Source organism: Strix aluco, chromosome 6, assembly GCF_031877795.1.
Source record: "Strix aluco isolate bStrAlu1 chromosome 6, bStrAlu1.hap1, whole genome shotgun sequence".
Lineage (NCBI taxonomy): Eukaryota > Metazoa > Chordata > Aves > Strigiformes > Strigidae > Strix > Strix aluco.
In genome coordinates, this window is record NC_133936.1 from 2,445,966 (window position 1) to 2,465,186 (window position 19,221).

The 19,221-nt window shown below is 41.9% G+C and overlaps 1 protein-coding gene and 2 long non-coding RNA genes across 8 annotated transcripts in view; 1 reads left to right on the forward strand and 2 right to left on the reverse strand.

Annotated features, from left to right (window-relative positions):
• The window catches only part of CACNB4 (calcium voltage-gated channel auxiliary subunit beta 4), a 113,814-nt gene extending 98,739 nt beyond the window's left edge, over positions 1-15,075 (forward strand). For 3 of the 6 annotated variants that reach the window (XM_074828473.1, XM_074828474.1, XM_074828476.1), the window contains 2 exons: positions 4,100-4,285; positions 8,179-15,075. In XM_074828473.1, coding sequence (XP_074684574.1) covers positions 4,100-4,285; positions 8,179-8,439 — 447 coding nt within the window. In that variant the 3' untranslated portion in view covers positions 8,440-15,075. Of the gene's footprint in view, positions 1-4,099; positions 4,286-4,916; positions 5,526-5,642; positions 5,693-8,178 lie in introns of those variants that run through there. The other 3 variants (XR_012623738.1, XR_012623737.1, XM_074828475.1) reach the window with 3 other exon arrangements.
• LOC141925049 (uncharacterized) lies at positions 5,635-13,678 on the reverse strand. Its single transcript, XR_012623740.1, has 5 exons — positions 13,555-13,678; positions 10,424-10,613; positions 9,460-9,559; positions 8,377-8,449; positions 5,635-7,374 (listed from the first exon to the last, which is right to left on the reverse strand). It is a non-coding gene; the product is annotated as an uncharacterized LOC141925049 (long non-coding RNA).
• A 258-nt stretch (positions 15,076-15,333) lies between the features above and the next one.
• LOC141925048 (uncharacterized) lies at positions 15,334-19,213 on the reverse strand. The gene is made up of 3 exons (XR_012623739.1): positions 18,980-19,213; positions 18,459-18,536; positions 15,334-15,462 (listed from the first exon to the last, which is right to left on the reverse strand). It is a non-coding gene; the product is annotated as an uncharacterized LOC141925048 (long non-coding RNA).
• Between the last annotated feature and the right edge of the window lie 8 nt (positions 19,214-19,221).

Sequence of the window (19,221 nt, forward strand, 5' to 3'; positions counted from 1 at the left end):
AGGTGTATTTATTTTTCCACCCGCACAGAGAAGCCCATGCACGTTTCGCAGCCTTATTTGCTCTTTATACAGTGATTTCCTCTTACTCCACTTTGGTTTGCTCACATCGGTTGAAATGAGGCAAGTAGCTGCGTTGGTCGCAATAAACAGCGTGCAGCAGCAGGCTGCTGGTTGTAGCTCGTTCCTTGCATCATGGATTGGCCATCCCCAGGATCTAGTAAACTGCCTCAACACCCAATCCTGTAATTTTAATTTTTTGCCTAAGGCAACAAAGTGAGACCCCACCTGGATTAAAAAAACGTATTTTCAAATTTCAGAGCATCCAGATTTGAAACACGTACCTTGCTCAGAAGCTGCCTTCCACTCTGAGTCGCACAACAGCCTTCTGCAGAAACCGTCTGATCAGTTTTGCAGTGTTTGATTTTGAGAAAGTTACTGCTAACTTAGAGCGCTTGAAGGGAGATGACAGTCTTGGTTAAGTTTAAATTCAAGGACCAAGCTGATCCATGATTTAATTAAGTAAAAGTATACTGCCAAGACCAACAACACTGCTGGCTGTCTTCTGCACCGTGACCTGCTTCATCTGTTTTGCAGCTCAAATTCCTGCAAGAGGAGTATTTGTTTTAAGTGAAGATACTTGAAAACCATAAAAGCCTCACTTTCTTTTCATTTGCCAAGAGCCAGCCTTAAGTAATCAGACGGTGCTGTGTGTCTAGACATTTTAAAAATAGCTGTCTTTTTTGGCGCATTTAAGTTCAGGAACCGCTTTCATTATTAATTCCCTGCTAATCTTTCACTGATGCTGCTCAAGCCAGGGCTAAGCGTGCCTATCGCTTCATGACTCCGTTAAGCAGGAACACTTATATGGCTCAAAGAAACATGAACTGTACTAACCATACAGCTTTAAATACACTAGTCTCATACAGTTCATTATGATTAATTTTTTTAACTTTTGGATTCATGCCAGTGCTAAGAGAGGGTATATATCCCTCTGGTCTATTTGACATAACCTAAAAACCACCAGAAATTATACTCTAGCAGGACTAAAATGCGGTGGTGTAATTAAAAATAGCCAGTACACCAGATATATCTACAAGTTCAGCTTCCTCCTCTGTCTCAATTCTTGCTCCATCCTTGCCATCTGGGGCATCTTTTCCCCCAGAGCCTGAGCTCACCCTCCCTGACCTCAGAGTTAAGATGCAGTTTGGGCTTGCCCTTAGCTGTACTAACTCTGGGCTCTGCCTGAGGCTCAGTCCCTCATATGTTCCCTCTCCGGAGGGTGAGGAGGATGCCTCTGTAGTCACAGCCATTTTATTTCATGTTGCTAACGTGGAGTAATGCATCTAGAATATTTCACGGGGGTTATATGGTAAACCAAAAGAAATAGCGGAGGACAGTGGCAACTAACTTTATGTTCTCTTCAGGGAAGTCCACTGCTTTAATGTATTGCTTAAGAAAGTGATATAATCACTTAAGAATAAGTGATATAACTAATACATCACTTAAGAAACACTAGTATATGGAAATGCTCATATGATAATTATTTTATGCATGTTATAAGAAAATACTGTGGTGAATAAAATGCATCGTAAGGAGAACTGGGAAGAAACTGCTTTACTCCATGACCCTTACAAACAAGGATCTCCTTAAAAGATTCTTTCCTCCCAAATACATAGAAATAGAACAAACACAGTCTAACTATGAGCACAACTGTTAAATGCAAGAAAAAACCTGAGTGCTTTCTCTGTAATTTATTTTCCCTGTAAAACATTGTAGAGCCCTGGAATCCAGATCCTGGCAGTTTTGCAGCTTTTCCAGGCGACCTTCAGGCGACAGCCCGAGAGGCTCACCGTTACAGTCCTAGCGTTAGTTTACAGTTCACTCTTACAAAGGTGACAGTTCGACTGCAACCGTTAAAAGTTCTTCTTCCTTGAATTCAATTTGAGATCAGTGTCAAAATACCACCCAAAGCTACATACTGTCACAGAACTGGGTGGTTTAGGTCTGTTAGCTAGAGAATTAGCTGTGTGTTTCACGGCAGCGCATGGAGCTGTTACATGGTTAAGGGAAGCCTTAGGCAGCGCTATGGGCACTCCCATCTCTGATCTCTGTTCTACTTCCACCTTGCAGCTCCCTGAATCAACTGATCCAGGTTAAAAAGAAACTTGAGAACCAGTTCCCTAGTTCAGCAGGAGGAGGTTGGAGGGTGTTGGAAGAGTATTCATTGACCTGCTTGCTGCTAAAACCCCACACAGCTGGAAAGACGCCTTGAGGCAGGCTTACCTCGCAGCCAGCAAAGCTGAGTTTTGTAGAGAGAGCCAGAGTTGCCCTCAGATCAGCAGCCAGCTATGCAGAGAATGAGCAGTGCAGGAAAACTGCCCGCTCATCTCAGATCAGAAAATGATAATATTCATTCTTTATTTAAGAAAACACACATTATATTCCAAGTGTAATATTTTACTCTCAGTATTTTCCAAAGCAAAGTACATATAAGCAAAACACATTCTTTTATTTCCCAACTTAACTGTGTTTGAATTACTGACTTCTTCCACAAATGTTGATGTGAGTGATACAATGGAATATGTAACGTATCAACTTGTGTTTAAATAGCAAAGGAGGGTGTAGAGGGTATAGATAAAGAGAGGAGCAAAACAAGCAGCAGTGAACATTGAATTGACCAAAGGCTGTAGTGTTAGGAGTAGTATTATTAGAAGAAAACTCCATACTTGCTGGCAGAGGAGGAGACATTTCTCTACCATGCTGATAAGAGAGAATTAATTAAAAAATAAATAAAATTACTTTAGTATTAAAGTAACTTCTGGACCAGACTTCTGGGCAGAAGGTAGATTCATGATCAAGATTTACGATAAATTCATCGTGCAGTTTTATATCTTACTCTAGAGATGTCAGCTCTGTGTGTATTGGATAGATCTATAAATACGCATGGAGGAAAAGCAGCCTGTGGTTTGTATCGGTTGCTCTTAACACCTGCAACGTTCTGCACTTATTTTTCATTTCCTGTGCTGTTTTCACAATTTTTTTTTTCCACTGAGGTGTGAGTTAAGATTAAAGATGAGGTACAAAATTTCACTGCTGAAAATATGATCATGTTTTTGTTGAGGGACTCGGTTTACAATGGTTTATCATCAGCTGTTTGTTATCAGCACTTCTCATGCTGATAATCTAAAAACAACGTCTGCAGAGTGTCCCTTTGACTTCTTGGGTGGCACAGAAGCCGCATGGCTTTGAATTCCTTCCACGTTCACTGGTAAATGGCCTCTCTACGGCTTGTGTGGTGCGCCGGTCCGAGGCAAGCACCAGGACTTGTGCTCATGGCCAGGTACTGGCCCCTGGTAAACAGATTAGAATCCCAGACTGGTTTGGGTTGGAAGGGACCTTAAAGATCATCTAGTTCCAGACCCCCTGCCCTGGGCAGGGACACCTTCTGCTAGCCCAGGTTGCCCAAAGCCCCGTCCAGCCTGGCCTTGATAGGAATTAGTAGGGAAAAGGCTGTACCTGCGTGGTCTTGCAGATTTGAGAACAGCTAGGTAAGGCTGGTGTGAATGAAGGCAGTTAAAAAAGAGTGTGTGTCTGGGAAGAATTCCCAGCTGTGAGTGTCTGAACAGGCGGATGTCCTGCGGGAGCCCTGCTGAAGCAGAAATACTGCTGCTAACAGAACTGTGTGCTGCCTTCCCTGCAGTGGAAATGGGTTTAGGGGCATCATCACCCTGGAAATGCCTTCATGAGTAGGATGAGAGAGGTATGCGAGGGAGTCCTGGGGTCCAGACCGATGCAAAGCACCCTGTGGTACTCTGACAGCGAGCTTCCGTTCCTATCTTAGATCAAAATAAATTCATTAAAGGAGTCGGCACCTTTGAGTGGGGCAGGGCTCACGCAACGTCTAGCGAACCTTGCTGGAAAGGTACGGGGACTTCTGAGAGCTTTGGCTTTTGATCACCTTTTAAACCCACTGACGTAATTTTTGCAATCCCGTGCTCTGATTCTTACTTTTAAAGGATTAGCATGATTAGAATTGTTTAACATCTCTTTCTTGTCATCTGTAACATTGTAACGAACCAAACTTTGTTGTTGCGATCAGGAAATGTTTGATGTAATTTTGGATGAGAATCAGCTTGAAGACGCTTGCGAACACTTGGCAGAATATCTCGAGGCCTACTGGCGTGCTACTCACACCACCAGTAGCACACCCATGACTCCTCTCCTTGGGCGAAATTTAGGATCCACTGCACTTTCACCATATCCTGCTGCAATCTCTGGATTACAGGTATGAAAATACCTTCCAGCCCCAAACACCAGTGCAGATCAGGTGGGGTTTTTTAATTTATGGGAAAACAGCGTAATATGTTTGATATAGCGTAACCTATATTTGCTTTGTTAGTTATTGTTCAGTGTGTGGCCACTGGCAGCAGTTAGAAGGCAAGCCAAGGCCCGTGGCGGGGGAGGAAGCAGTTAGTCAGCCGAGCGCTGAAGCACCGTGACTGCTCCGGCTTTAATGGGAAATAAAATGGCCATAAATTCTCTGGCAAGGAGCGAGTTCTTGAGGAAGAGTTAAATGACACTCTGTCAAGTGGTGTTACAGCCACATTAGAGAACGGCCTTTTTTTAATCTGGAAAAAATGTTATTGCAAGTGAGACCCTGTCAGATTGAGAGTAAGCAGCACAGTGTGTCACAGCAGTTGGGCTAACAGCTATTGCAGAACGCAGAACAGCGTCTGTAATGCTCCCTTTTATTTCTGCCCTCATAACTTCACAAAACATTCGCTTTTGGGTGAAAAAACTTCCATGCTTGTCTCTTGTATCAGCAAAATGCCTTCACCTTTTTGAGTTTTTTGAGTGTGAATAAAATACACTTTTTTTTACCCATTGAAAAAAATTCTGACCATTTTTTTCCACAGGGATAGCTCAAAAACGGCTGAACTTTGAAACTTCAAACGTGGCATGTAAATAGTCCTTAATGAGAAGTACGTGCTTTACTAAGTTTGAAAAGAGAACATGTTTTTGATTCATAGTTATGAATGCTTGAGAAGATCAGGATTGCAGCGAACTTTTAAGTCTGAAAGTTTCAGAAGGAGTTCTGTATGTGTGTGACTTTTAGGAGTGTGCACTTTCTAATGTATGTCAAAAGTAGAGTTGAGCAAATTACGCTTAATGAATAATTCACCTGACAAATTTAACCTCTGTTCTGCTTGTAGAATATCTGGAAGCAGGTAACAATTTTGAAGGAAATGATGCATTGTTCGGTGTTTTCAATTAACATAAAGCTGTTTTTTCTGTGAGAGAATTGCACTTCACTGAGGGTGCATGATACTCGAGACTCACATTTCTAATGCTGTGCTTGATTTTATTAGGATCAGTAAGTCACTGTTTCCTGACTGGCTGAATGCACAAGCACTGTTCTATTACTAATAACATGCACATGTAAACTGTTGTTTCCATTTTCACTTGCCTTAAAATTTCAGTTCTCCATCCCTTCATGACAATAAAATACCATCTGTAGAACTTTCACCTCTTCGGTTTCATTTTGAAAACTGGGTGTATCCACAGAATTTTTTTCAGGCATTTATTTCTCTCTGATCAATGGACACCAGCAGTAACTGTGAAATGTTGCTCCATTTACTTAGGGAAAACTCACACTGAAGATGAAAATCACCCCTGTGCAGTGGGCTGGCTGAAGGTATGCATCACTTAATCCCCACTTCACCCTAATTGTGAAGGCTTAGGTGGGACTTGAATGGTGCTAGTTCTCTGCAGAGGGGTAAATTTCTCCCGGAGCGAATGACGCTCAACTAGAGAGGGCAGGATTGGCCTTGCAGTGCCACCCAAGGGTTCAGGCCCATTAAAGAGTTCTGATATTTTACCTGGTTATCTCGCAGTAAGGATTTGCATCATCTGAAGTGCTTATCCACCTAGAGGTTTTATACTCATTCAAGCCTTCGGAAGGATTTGCATCAGTTTTAACTGTAACGATGTGGTAATTATAAAGCGCTCGTGCGAATCCTAGGAATTAAACTAGCTTAGGTGCTTATGATATGTTAAGAATTTATACTTCTTATGACCTCGTGACTCCTCCTCGCCTGATACCTCGGGGAACTGAATAGCAAAAGCCCAGAGCCTTGAGTAACAGTCACAGCTAAGGATGACACATATTGGCTGAGACAATCTGTATGTATTTCACCTAATCAGGGCTGAGGAGTAGCCCTTTTTTATTGGCTTGTGGCTTGGACTTTAGTTTACAGAGAATTGACACTTCTGATTTAACTGTTGGGCTTCATGAAGGTCACCAGAGTGAAGTTAAATGGCAGAGACAGAAGAGTCAAAGAGAGGGCACAAGGGACAGCGTGCTCCAGCTCTGTCCCATCGCACCGCGGGTGGAACCCCCCCCCCAGAGCCGGTGGCTGTTGGGTCCTTGGTCGTGACCTTGCCTGAAAGGGGAAGATGTCGATCTAAGCTGTGTGTGTTTGCAGCCCTCAATAGGAGGAGGAAATTTTGTCATTGCTGACTCCTGGGGGCCAGTCGTTTGCCTTTGTGGCTAATCGCTGGCTAGCTCTCAACCTACATAGTTCAGTCTGATTTCAGTGAATGGACTTACAGTTCAAGTTCAATGTGTTTCTCAGGCTCCAGGGGATTTGCATTTTAAGTCCATTACTGCAGAAAACGTAGTGCAGCTTATCATTCCAATTGCGCTGCGGGATCAAAAGTTATTTGGGGCATCAGACCAGCATGTAAGCAGTGTTGTGCCACGCTTACGCCTCTCGGGAGGTAAATAGCGGGATCAGAATGACTACACAGGCAAGGTGAGGAAACGGGAAGGTTTCTAGAAAGGAGCAGGTTGCAGCCAGCGAGGTAAATAAGTACAGAGGAGACAGAGGATAAGCACAGAAAGTTAAAGTTGCGGTTGATTGGGTGATTGTATATCAAAATTGCGTGCCTAGGTCAAATAAATATAATTCATGAAGAAAATCTGTGACATATGATCACTACTAAAACACGATGCTAGAAGGAAGACTTGGGGATAATGTGGTAGAAGTTGCTGGGGGTGGCAGGAGGGCCCCTTTTCCGTGGCGAGTAACCTTGGTAGCATCGATCCGCAGCAGGAGACGCGACATCCTACCTGCTGTGCTGTAAACGTATATACCCATCTGGGCAGCTCCTTCCCCGGGCAGACAAGCCTCTTGTTATAAATTATGCAGCTCCACAGTTGCTGTGCAGAGAGGGTGCTGCAGCAGGAGGAAGGTTTGCTAGCAGAGAGCGAGCATCGGCTGGAATTTCAGGGCTGAGAGGAGCAGGCGGTGCTGTGCGCACACGGCAGCGCTCTCGTGGCCGTTACAGGAAGAGTGACGTTGGGTGTGCAATCTAGAGAAGGGAAAGGATTGACCGAGTTTGTTCTCAGAGTATGGTTGGCTGTACTCTTGAGAGGTTTAATGTGTGATAACAGCAAACAAAATAATATTTTTTTAGGCTATTTCCTCATTGTGCCAGTGTACCGGCAAAAATTGTGAACTAATTTTGTTCACGTGACAAAAGTAGCACATTGTCGTTATGGGAATGTGAGGATAGCAAAGGCTAAACCTTTTAATGAATAAATAGAAAAGGAATTTCTGTCAACGTATTTAAAATATTATATGTTTTAGTTGAAAGAATTTGTTAATACCTAATCATTTTAGCCAGCCCTTAGCTGCCTGGTTAGCAGTCCATCCTCTGTTTGGTCATATGAAGGTTTTTAAATAGGGCTCAGGGCTGCACCTTTTAAATAAACCCCCCAAACAAACCCCCAACGTCTTCAGATGTTTTCTAAAACCACATAAATCAGTGCTGAAAATTTTCTAAGCAGAGTAGAAGCATGAATGTTATGTTCATGATCAGAGAAAAGTGATAAATGCTGAATACATCAGCTCACTTTTCATGCTAAGGGGCCTGTAATATTTAACAAGGTGAATACCATGAGGTACATGTTGTAATCCCGCGTTTGGTCTGCTTTCAGCTCTAGGAACCAGACTATTCTTGTAACCCATTCCTGTAGCGTACAGACTTTAATTTAAAATGAATAACACAAAAGTGGATGGATTGTGAAAGACCTCAGAATAAGTCTCAAAACAAGCTAAAAAATGTCAAATCCTCTTTGCCTGTATTAATGCTTGGATTCTTTGGCACTCGTAGAGCCAGCGTATGAGGCACAGCAGCCATTCTACAGAGAACTCTCCAATTGAGCGACGAAGTCTAATGACCTCAGATGAAAATTATCACAATGAAAGGGCTCGGAAGAGCAGGAACCGCTTGTCTTCCAGTTCCCAACACAGCCGAGATCACTATCCTCTAGTGGAAGAAGAATACTCTGACTCATACCAGGACACTTACAAACCCCATAGGAACCGAGGATCCCCTGGAGGATATAGCCATGACTCACGACATAGGCTTTGAGTTCAAGAACCTGGGGAAAAATAGGATTCATCAGTTGATAACTTGCCATAACGTAGCTAGGAAAAAAAAAAAATCATCTTAATTTGGCAGATGTAACGCGGTTATACTGAAGTTGCACTCTGCTGTCATTTGATGTTAAGTAGGGGGCAAAAAAAAGTTACCATGCCCTTACGTTTATGCCCGATCATATAGGTTGTGTTTTGGATTATTTTTTTTTTAGTACAGCATTTGCATTTATAGCCATACTTTTTCTTGTCGTTAGGTATTAGACACATCCGTTTGTAATTTAGGGTACTTATCAAGGCACTTATAAAATAATTTCCTGTGCTGGAAATTCCAAATGACCAGTTCCAGTTGGAACCAATTTATAAACCAATTCCTGTTGGAATTTGGGTGAATTGACTGGAAAGTCGACTTGAGCATGTTGCAATCAATTGAAAAAACATACAAATGAAAAATCTGAAAATTACAAACCACTAGAAGCCAGAAAGTCAGCTACAGTATTTGTTTGCTGGAAGCTCAATTTACGTTTAAAGTTAGAATAAAAGGATTTATTCTAACTATTTATTTTCAGAATGGCTTTTTCAGACAAACCAAATGTAAACTATCGCGAGTGCCAAATATCACAAATTATTGCAGCAGTTACAAAATACTTTCCAGTTTGAAATTATTTTTAGACCTGGCATGAATGTTGCAGCAAAATGATTTCTTTAGTTTAGCCAGTACTGACATTTTTGTTGCGGTCAGCAATGATGAACTATGACAGGATAAGGGGAAAGAGAAACAGGAAAATGAACCAACTTAAGAACAGTTTGTATGGCTAGAGGTTGAGGATAGTCTTTTTTTTTTTTTCTCTTGTTTACCTGAATACAGCTAGTAGTCCCAAAATGGAACATCAGTGTATAGATACATAATATTTTTTCTCCAATTTTTAGTATTCTGCCTTTTTAAACGGAAAACAATACACTCTTCTTACACAGTGGGTAGGGCACCTACGTTCCCGTACATCTGAGTACCTACCTATATGTTACATCTTTCAAAATCCATCTTTGAATGTCTGAAAATTCCAGCATCGCACAAGAACTCTCCAGAAGATCAGTTGAAATTTCAGTAATGAAATCTGAGGGGAGGGAGCAGGGTTAAGTATCTGTAAATGATCAACATTTAAGATCACATATTGGTCAGAATTAGCTTGCAATAAAAATGGAGTATCAGAAAAAAACTCTGCTCACAGTAAAGTTGTAGAGCTGACATTTCTGATTCAGAGAACTATGATAAATCTTCGGAGAAATTGCTGCCTTACTTCCTAACAATCACTTCCTTAACCTACTGAGTCTTCAGTTTCTTTAACTAGATAAATTTATGTGATTGGACCTTACGTCTTACGTGATCAGTGAAGCCTTAGATCCAATGTGATTGAAAAATTTCCCATAATTGACCGCTTTGTACAGCCCACTAATGTCTTGAAGCAGAGACCCCAGAATTTCCCCACTGCATGCATTTTCTAAAATTGACAGAACTATGCTGAACACGCATTTTTTTATGCAGGTTCATGTCAAAACTATTTTTTCAAAAATGAGGATTGTTAACTTTTATATTTGCTTATTTTCTTCCCTGAGCCTGCTAAAAGTAGGTGTTAAAAGCATGTAGCACTAAATTAATTTCCTGAATATTACAGTTTCTTCTTCTTTCTGGACCAGTTAGCAAAGATCACTGGTATTTTCCACCACCGTTGAGTCTGGTTATCTTCTTGATGTTAACAATGAGAAAAGTAATTCATCTCATACCTGGTACAACCAAAAATGATGTACGTCTCTCGCAGCATTAAAAGATTGCGAATGCATGATTAATTTTGTAAACAGCTTCACTGCCTAAAAGGCAGCCTTCGACACCACTAGATGATTTGAATGGGCCAGTTACCAAGAAAAAAAGGAAAGTATCAGCATCCATTGGAGTAACAGAATTAAGAACGGATATGACAGACCTGATCCTGTTTGATTTTCTCAGGCTGAATGCCTGCAGATTCCAAAAGAGCATTTAGGCTGAGCGAGCACGGCAAGATCTGGTCTGGGAACGGTGGCTTCAGCTGCCTTCTCTCGTATTTTCTGCTATAGCACAGTGGAGCATTCTCCAGGAATTTTTACAAACCTTTGTTACGTGTACAGCACACATACCTGCATGAGAAAGAAGGCGTTAGGCAAAACGTTTTTTCTATAAGCTTTAATAAGTTTCTTGTTTGTGTGCATTAAAGTATTAATTGCAAAGGATGCACTGAGATGTATAAACCTAGATTAGACAGCTGTTTATCTTTATTCTGTAGTAGCATTAGGGATCAGATCATTTAACTGCTTGAAGATATTTGCATCTTAATGGCAGGTAGCTGCGAAGCACCTACATATATTTTCTAGTAAACAAGGTTACTGCTTTATCATTTCCTAGACAAAAATGTCATTTATTTCTAGAGCCTTTTGGAGCCTTGTTTTGAAGTCTTCCATGTCATGCTAGTAAAGGGAAAGATCTACACACCACATGTGCACAAATTCCATCACCTGCCGCATCTGAAGTGCCAAAACTACTTTCTTTGTTCTAATAAAAACAAGCTTGTGAGGGAAGTCCTGTATTGTCTTGAAAGAACCCATTGAGTTTCTTTATTATGTGGGTTTAAGTTTACTTTCGTACATAATTAGTTTACCCTCTCCTCTCTCACTGCCCATTCCATTTTAATATAAGGAACCAGTTATAAGTGATCCAGCAGATCTCCTTGCTTGCTGGTTTTTTATTCTTTGAAGATAGATCTATCTTTAAGTACAAATATACCGAACGTGCTAATAGATGATTATAATTTATTCTAGATAGAAGCTATGGGAAATCTATTTTAAAAAGTAAATTATTTTTAGGAAACACAGTAATCAGTAAAAGCTGCACTGTTGATCAGGACATGTTAACTCATAGTATTTGTATTAGAACTTCAGCACTGCTAGCCAGCTGTATTGTGATTTATTATGCAATGGCGCTATATAAAATTGTGAAGTTCATGTATTCCTGAATGAAGATGAGCAAGACGAATTTTCCAGTCCTCGCACCATTTCTTCTTGTTATTAAAATATTATTAAAGATCAGAGTTCTGTTCCTAAGCTCTGGCTTATTCAGAGGATTTTAGAAATGTTTATAAACAACATTGATTTTTTTAAAGTGGGGGTTTTTTTGTTGTTGTTATCTGAGTTTTTCATGAGGACACTTATGGATTAATGACAATTTAGCCAATAAAGGTGATAACAACAATCTCAATATCTAAAGACAGTGCATTCATATGTTTGTGAGTGGATTAACAAAGTATTTTAAAAATCTTCAAGCCACTTTAAAGACAATTAATCGTTACATTTCAATTTAAAATACTTTGGCAAGTTGTATTTAACAGATGTACAGGTTCTTTTACCGGTTCCACAGATGAACATTTATCCCATGGGATGTGCAACTCACAACTGATGATGAGAATATTCTGAAATTATGTTTAAAGGAATGCAACTAAAGCTGTTCTATAGCCAGTTTTTTTAGCTGCTCTTTATCAAATTTTAGTTCATAATCAATGGGCCAAATTAGATGATCATTTTGTAAGTCAGTCGGCCTGGCAAAAATCAGTTCCTCTGCTTGAGAATCGATGGTGCAGTATGGCCCGACACTTAGATTTTATGCTGAAAAACCATCTTGCCACGGAAATCAGGTGCCCGCCCCATTTTGTACTTGATAAGCAAGAGCAGCTTCCAAAGGCAGCCCTGTCACCTCTTGCTACTCGCAGTGTTCCTCAGCTGCTGGGCGCTCAGCCCGCTCCCCGTACCGTGTCTTTCCGACTTAACTGTGACGGACCCCGATGACGTAAGTGCGCGTGGGATTGGAGGCAGCGCTGGGACGGGTTTGCCACAAATAGAAAAACGCTTTGCAGGGTTTTTCTTCAGGTTTGAAAGCTGCTTCTGAAGTTGATGCTGGGGGATTTCATCTTTTGTGCTCCTTGCTTTTAAAACAAAGTTTAATATGTACTTAAGAGAGTGAAAATTACAAAGAGGAAAGGTAGCCGTAGGAGTAACAAGATGATGGTAGTTCCTCTGGATGTGCGTAGGCCCGTAACCTCAAGTTCAGTCTGACTGAAAATTTCCTGAATTCGCTTCGGTCTTAGTACCGTAGACTTCTCTGAAACATCCCAAGATCTACCTTTTCTGACATTACCATTCTCAAAATAATATTGCTAATACTATCACTGATTTGGGTAAATTAGGGCTTTCATTAGTCATTTTTTCTTCAAGAATGTATTAAATGTGTCCTCTGCTAGATTTTGTTTTCCAAGTTCTGTGCTTCTGAAGCCTGTCCTAGATGCCATGGTCTTAATTTTTTTTAAAGCAAAAATAATTGGAGACCACAAAAGAAAAAAATCAAACGCGTATTTTGTAAAATACCATTTATACAAATCTGTTTTCACTCCTAAAAATATGTATTTTAAAATTGCGTTGTAGTACCCCGGTTGGTATTAATCCAAGTTTGGATAGTTGGGGTTCTGCTATCGTGTTTTGTTGCAGTTACTCCTCATTCCTTCAAATAGTAGTTCAACAAAGAGTAACATGACTGCAAGATACTGTAACATAGCCAGTTTTAACTCTGGGGGAATTAAGTTCCCACCATCTTTAAAATGATGCCAGAAGAGGTGTTATTTGAAGAGTTGTCGTTTGGATAACCTTTGTTAGATTGTTATTCAAATCTGATTTATTTTATATAGAAAAATAAAGGTAGGTCTTTAAAAAGAAAGGGACATTTTAATAATGTTGTAAAATATATGCAAGGAATTAACTTGGAGAAAGAGCTGAAAATGCTACTTAGTATTGAAATTTGTGTTAAGATCTCTTATTCTTTGTGGAGTCCGTTTAAGAAGTCAAGAGAAATATTGTACAATTGAATCCACATAGAGAATTTGGGGAGAGGGTAGAAATCACTTTAAACTGCTCGTGAGAGTGTGTCATTCCGTGATTCCTTTGAAGGTGGTGACACTGGGAGCAGCTTTGCCTTGGTCTCAGTGCTGTTCAGTAGACTCCCCTTTTCCCCTCACATTCCTTGGCAGTGAGTTACTACCTGGAGTAGATCCTACAGACACCTGCTCCTGGGCGCAGCGTTTATCCCTGCCTTCTCCGAAAGGCAGTAGCCGCAAGGTCTGACCAGAAACGTCACATACTGATTATCATATGCCTTATCAATAAATATGTCCTGAAAAACAAAATGTAATTAAATTTAACGCCACAGCCCCCTTTGGTATTCATTCTACTCTGTATAAGCAGTAGAAAATCACTCTAGTGAGAAAATATATTGTACAGTACAGAATAATATATTTTGCCAATGATGTAAAAACAGAGCAAGGAAGAAGAAGCACATTTGTAATAGCACAAATTTACAGTAATTCCACTATGGCATTTGGCATTGTATTTTTGAAAACAAAGGGTAGATTTTTTGATCCCGCATCAGTGGATTTATTGCATTTTCGATCAGTTTAACTTGCTGATACTTCAGTTTATTTCTAAGCTTTGCATTTTGCATATGTGATTGTTTTTACACGAACTTGTATTCCTTCCATATTAATTAATGAAAACAAAAAGAACCTTTCAAAATGAGAAAGTCCGCTGCGTTCATTTCTGCTAATTTCCTCCTCAAAGCTGAAATTACATTAATAACTTCTAATTTTGGCCAATATATACATTTTGACATACGACTGATGACTACACCGCGAAAACACCAGTAGCCCAAGGTCGGGAATGAAATCCTCCCGATTAGTAAGTTCTTGGGGGTACGGAGCTCCTTGCTGTCGTGTGTGGGGATGGGGAGGTGGGGGAGAGAAGGACGTAACACCCCAAACTTCCACTGATACTGCTGGGAATTTACAGCCTAAGGGAAGTCAGCTTAAGGAAGGCGGGCTAATTAGGCCCAAGGTGTATTTATGTTTGAAACCCGCCCGGTTCTTTTCTGTGCAGAGAAAGTCGGGGAGAGGTTGTACAAGAACAGCATAGGAAGAGAATCAAGCAAAATGCAATGTTACGTATGCGTGAGAAATAGAGGGGAGAAGAAAGAAGATGAAAACGGTCATTCAAACTGCAAACTATGGACCTTGGGCTTCTCAGATCCCTGAAAAACTCTGTTTCTCACCCAGACTGGTTCCCGGTGATAGCTTGGCAGTGTTACCCCCAGCCTCACTGGGAGCCAGTTCAGAGTCACGCTGGTAAAGACATTACTGCCTTTACTAAAAAAAAAAAACAAAACTTCCCACAAATTTGTGTTTTCTGCTGATTTGCCCCTTTCTGTTTCTACTTCTATAGATACTGTATGTGTAGCATTCTACAAGGCATGCTGGGTAAAATATACTATGCAAATGTGTACAGTGTTGCATGCTTTGCTCTCCCTCTGCTTTTAGTGGCTTTCAAAGGAAACAAAAAAAAAAGTGTTGTTATTTTTGTGATCAGAATCATTTAAAAAGAAAATGCAGACTGCATGCTGATAGTATCCTCATTTCTATGGACTTGTTTTATGGAATTTAGATGTACAAAAATGAACTGCATTACAATAACTTTTCTACAATAAATGAAAAAAACTACAAACCGTTTAAAAGTCTTTTAAGTCTCTTTGTATTCTGCACTCCAGATTGGAAAAAAGCTCAGAAGAGTCACTTAGAAAACTGTGCAGAGCGTTGTGGTATTTTTATTGTTTGTGGATAGCTTTTGGCAGCAGCTTCACGTGTTAGCATTTTTAGTAAAAATTAATGAGATTCTGAAGAAGGAGATGCATCTGGTCTGTGAAATGAATGATGTTTATTTTTAAATCTATCTGCTCTTAAATAGCTGCAGCTCAGAAGTACATAAATACATACAGTATCTCACTATTCCATCGAGAAGTAAAATACTTTCAGCCAACTGCTCAGTTGAAGGATTCTCATGAACGTTAATGGTCTTTGGATCTGGTCCTCGGTATGATCTCATCTTAATTTAAAATTGGTTCCTAGACAGAAACAAGGATCAGAATGATGGGAGGTATTAAGGATTGAATAATTAAAAGAAAATGAAATACTGTCTATAGTATCTCGAAAACAAGAAACCACTGAAAGATGCTACCCCCAGCAGAGAGTCTCACGCTACCTCTTCCAAAGATTAACAGGAACCAGCACCCTAACAGAGGTGCTGCAATCATCCCAGTCCCTGGAAGTTCTGCCCTTTCAAGCACAATACGGCAGCGCGGGGTTGTGCTGGGCCCGCGAGGGCACCGTGCTGCCAGGATCCCTGTGCCGCAGCCCCTCTCCCGGGCCTTGGGCCGGCTGCTGCCAGAGCGGAGGTGGCCATCGGCTGGGCCCAGGCCTTGCTGGCATTGCTCCGGGCCTGGCAGCGCGTGGTTGCGGCCTCGGCGTTTGTCAGGAGCCTGCCTTCGATGGACAGACCAGGTAATCTGCGTCTTAGACGTGAATGTTGGCTTTTACGTATCTAATGCGTGGGCAGGGCTTTTAAAATTCTGTTTAATTGAATTATCTTGTCCAAGCATTCAAAATCAGATAGAAGCATGTGAGTTTTCATCTAAGCTGTTAATGAAAAGCGCAAAGTCTTTCAAATAAATACAGCTGAGCAAAAATGTATTCTTTTGTGTGTTTTCATATGATCCTAGCAGTTAAAATTTGTAAGCCGCGTATCCTGTCTGTCTTCTCCACACATTTGGGTTTCTTCCGGGTAGAAGTATTTTCCCCTCACTGGTGAAATCCCCCCGCTTCTGCAGCACAGGAACACCCGGGCGCCCCGCTGTCTGCCTTACGGTTGCTTGGAACAAAATGTACACAGTCTGAAAAAGGTGTTTTTTGAATTTCCAGGAGGAAATTATCACAATAAAACCGCGCCGATTTGAGTGCTGCTTAGAAAGCTTCCAGCAGCCACAGGCAGCCCAGCGTTAGCACGGAAAAAAGCAGCAGTACAACACAGATTAAACCTGACTGCCACCGATTTAACTAAGAGAGGGATGCTAGAGATGGAAACAACAGCTTCCTAGTTGTAAAATACACCATATATTCATTCATCTTGGAAAAACAGCACTCCTGTTTTTGCAGTTGTTGGGTACAGGCAAGCTGTTGGTAGTCAGGGGTGTCACGGGGCAGGACCAAGGGGTGCTGGCTGCAGATTTTTAAAAGTTGCTTCAATAAGTCACAAGGTCTAACAAAACAAACACACACCCCCCCCCCAAACCTACATGGCGGCGGGGGGGAAGCCTTAATGCTCTTCTATTTAAAGAATCAAAAGAAATGGTTTAATTGAATTTTGCTACCCTCTCAGGTGTGCAGCCTGCCTAGCCCTTGGAGCGAGCCCACGGGTTTCAGGCTCTGTGTTTAGACCAGGACAACTGAGAATAGAAATGAATCATACACGTCTGAAACTGTCAGCTGGGGTGCGGCAGAAAGGGGGATAACTGTCGGCTAATGAATAATTAATTCCACAGCAAGCTGAACGCTGAACTTGTGGAAAGAGTTATCACACTGGAGGAGCTGTTTCGTTTGCTGGCCAGCTGCACGCTGTCCCCGCTCCAACACGGGGACGGACAACTCCCGCTGTACACCCTGATCTCCCTTTCGCCTTCCCCATCGGCTTCTCCAAAGCCACGGTGCTCGGCTGGCAGACGTCCCCACTTGTCCTGCAAGGAATTCACCAATCTCAGAAACTCCAGCAGTTCAACAGTACAGAAGGATGTTGGTGCATGGCCCTTATATATCATAAAGCATCACTACTTTTCCAAAGTCATGCTGCTTGTCATGTTTGAGGTTAAAAATTAGCAATATAATTCTAAAACGGTGCACCAAAACCATGAAGGGTAAACAGCCTTCATATTAAAAAGAGACTTTTTTCACAGACTGCCAGTAACTGTTTAGCAAACAAATGTTTCGCAGAGTAGCCAGAAGGTGTCTGGGCTACCTGTGTTTTTCCTGCCATATGAGGTAGCTGACACTATTAATGCTGAAGAAGGTGTAAAGCGTGAACACCATGGACAATAATACCTAGTTATTTTAATATCTATCTAATAATATCTAGTTATTTTAAACCTGGATGACTACAGATCCATTACCAGTGCAGCGCGTGATTTATTTTTATCCCATTAAAGTTGTAACATGCCGGTTTATTATCAGGATCTTTTATTTTCTTCAACTGTTAAGGACCATATATTCCACTTCACTGCAACAGCATGAACACCTTGCACAGAAACTCAGCGATCACTACCGGCCATGCTGCTTTGACTAGGGGCCAATATTGCAGCAAGGAAAATAAAAGCAAGGAGCCACTGTCAGAATTAAAGCTGCTAGGAAAGAAGCAAAGAAACTGCAATAAGAAAGGAGCCTGATAGCATGCGGAAAGATGAAGGCAGCGTACCAGGCAGTGAGTAAGGAAGGTGGAGGTGGAACTGAGCGAGCTGGTGCGCCAGGCTGCAGAGGAGGGGAAAACCAGAGCTAGTGGACAGGAAAACAGGAGGCCGTGATGCAGGTGAAAGGACAGTATGGAATGAGGAGCAAAACCCATAATGTGCGCTATCGGTGACAGAAAGTTCTACTGTGGCACACTGACAGTTCTGAGGAGCACCAGCATGTCCAGAGGACTCATAGGCTTTCAGGACAGAAAGGCTTCTCTGTCCCAAGTGAGGCATCCCATCCCACGAGATGCTGCTTCATCTCAAGATGGAGGCTTTTCCATCCTAAGTAAATGGGAACAGAGCACAACTCCACAGCTGGCTCAGCAGCCACCCAGCCAAGCTTTCAAACAAAAAGGAACTCGATAGGATCGCTGTGGTGATAAACGAAGCCTTCACACTCTTGAGCTTCAGAGATACCTTTCAAACATAAAAAGTAGACTTTCCACCAGTTTCACTCTCCCAAAGTTCAATTTACTTTTTCAGAGAGCTGCAGGTGTAGGTTTTTCCTGACCATGCCCACTGGTGTTTAAAACAAAGACGTGCCCTACAGCTGCGCAACCTACCTGTGGCTCCCTAGAGAATGCTTTTAAGTTACAAATCCTAGCGCTGAAAATGCCCATTCGCATCCACCACCTGCATCACTGGAAAACAAAACACAGAATCATTCAGGTTGGAAAAGACCCTTGGGATCAGCGAGTCCAACCATCAGCCCGACTCTACAAAGTTCTCCCCTACACCACATCCCCCAGCATCTCATCCAAACGACCCTTAAACACACCCAGGGCTGGTGACTCCACCCCCTCCCTGGGCAGCCTATTCCACTCTCTGACCACTCTTTCTGGGAAAAATTTTTTCCTAATGTCCAGTCTGGAACCTCCCCTGTTTGAAGTTTAACACGACTGTAGAATTGTTTGTACAACGGTAAAGGCTTTTGAGGTTGAAAGATGGGTGGTGCTGGGCATTAGCTTCTGGTAAGAGAAGGGAAAACACCGCGGTGTTTCTGTTAAATAAAGGAGTGTTTGGGGCAGGGAGAAGACACATGAGGGGAAACACCCCGTGTCTTGTCTCTATTGTGCATCATTACCTGAAAATCCCTGAGGTTTTAAGCGCTGCGGCAGGTTGGGACAGAGAAAATTATCTTGGGGGGGGGGGGGGGGGCTTTAAAGAAAAAAAAATCTTGAGGAGAAAGTGGAGTTTCCTCAGGCGAAAACGCTGAGTAGCGACTTTCAGAGGCCCGGCGTTGGGCGGGAAAACCGAAGGGCGAGCGGCTTCCAGGGGCGAAGGCCGCGCTCCCCCGCGGAAGCCGCTCGCTGAGGCGCAGTCGCG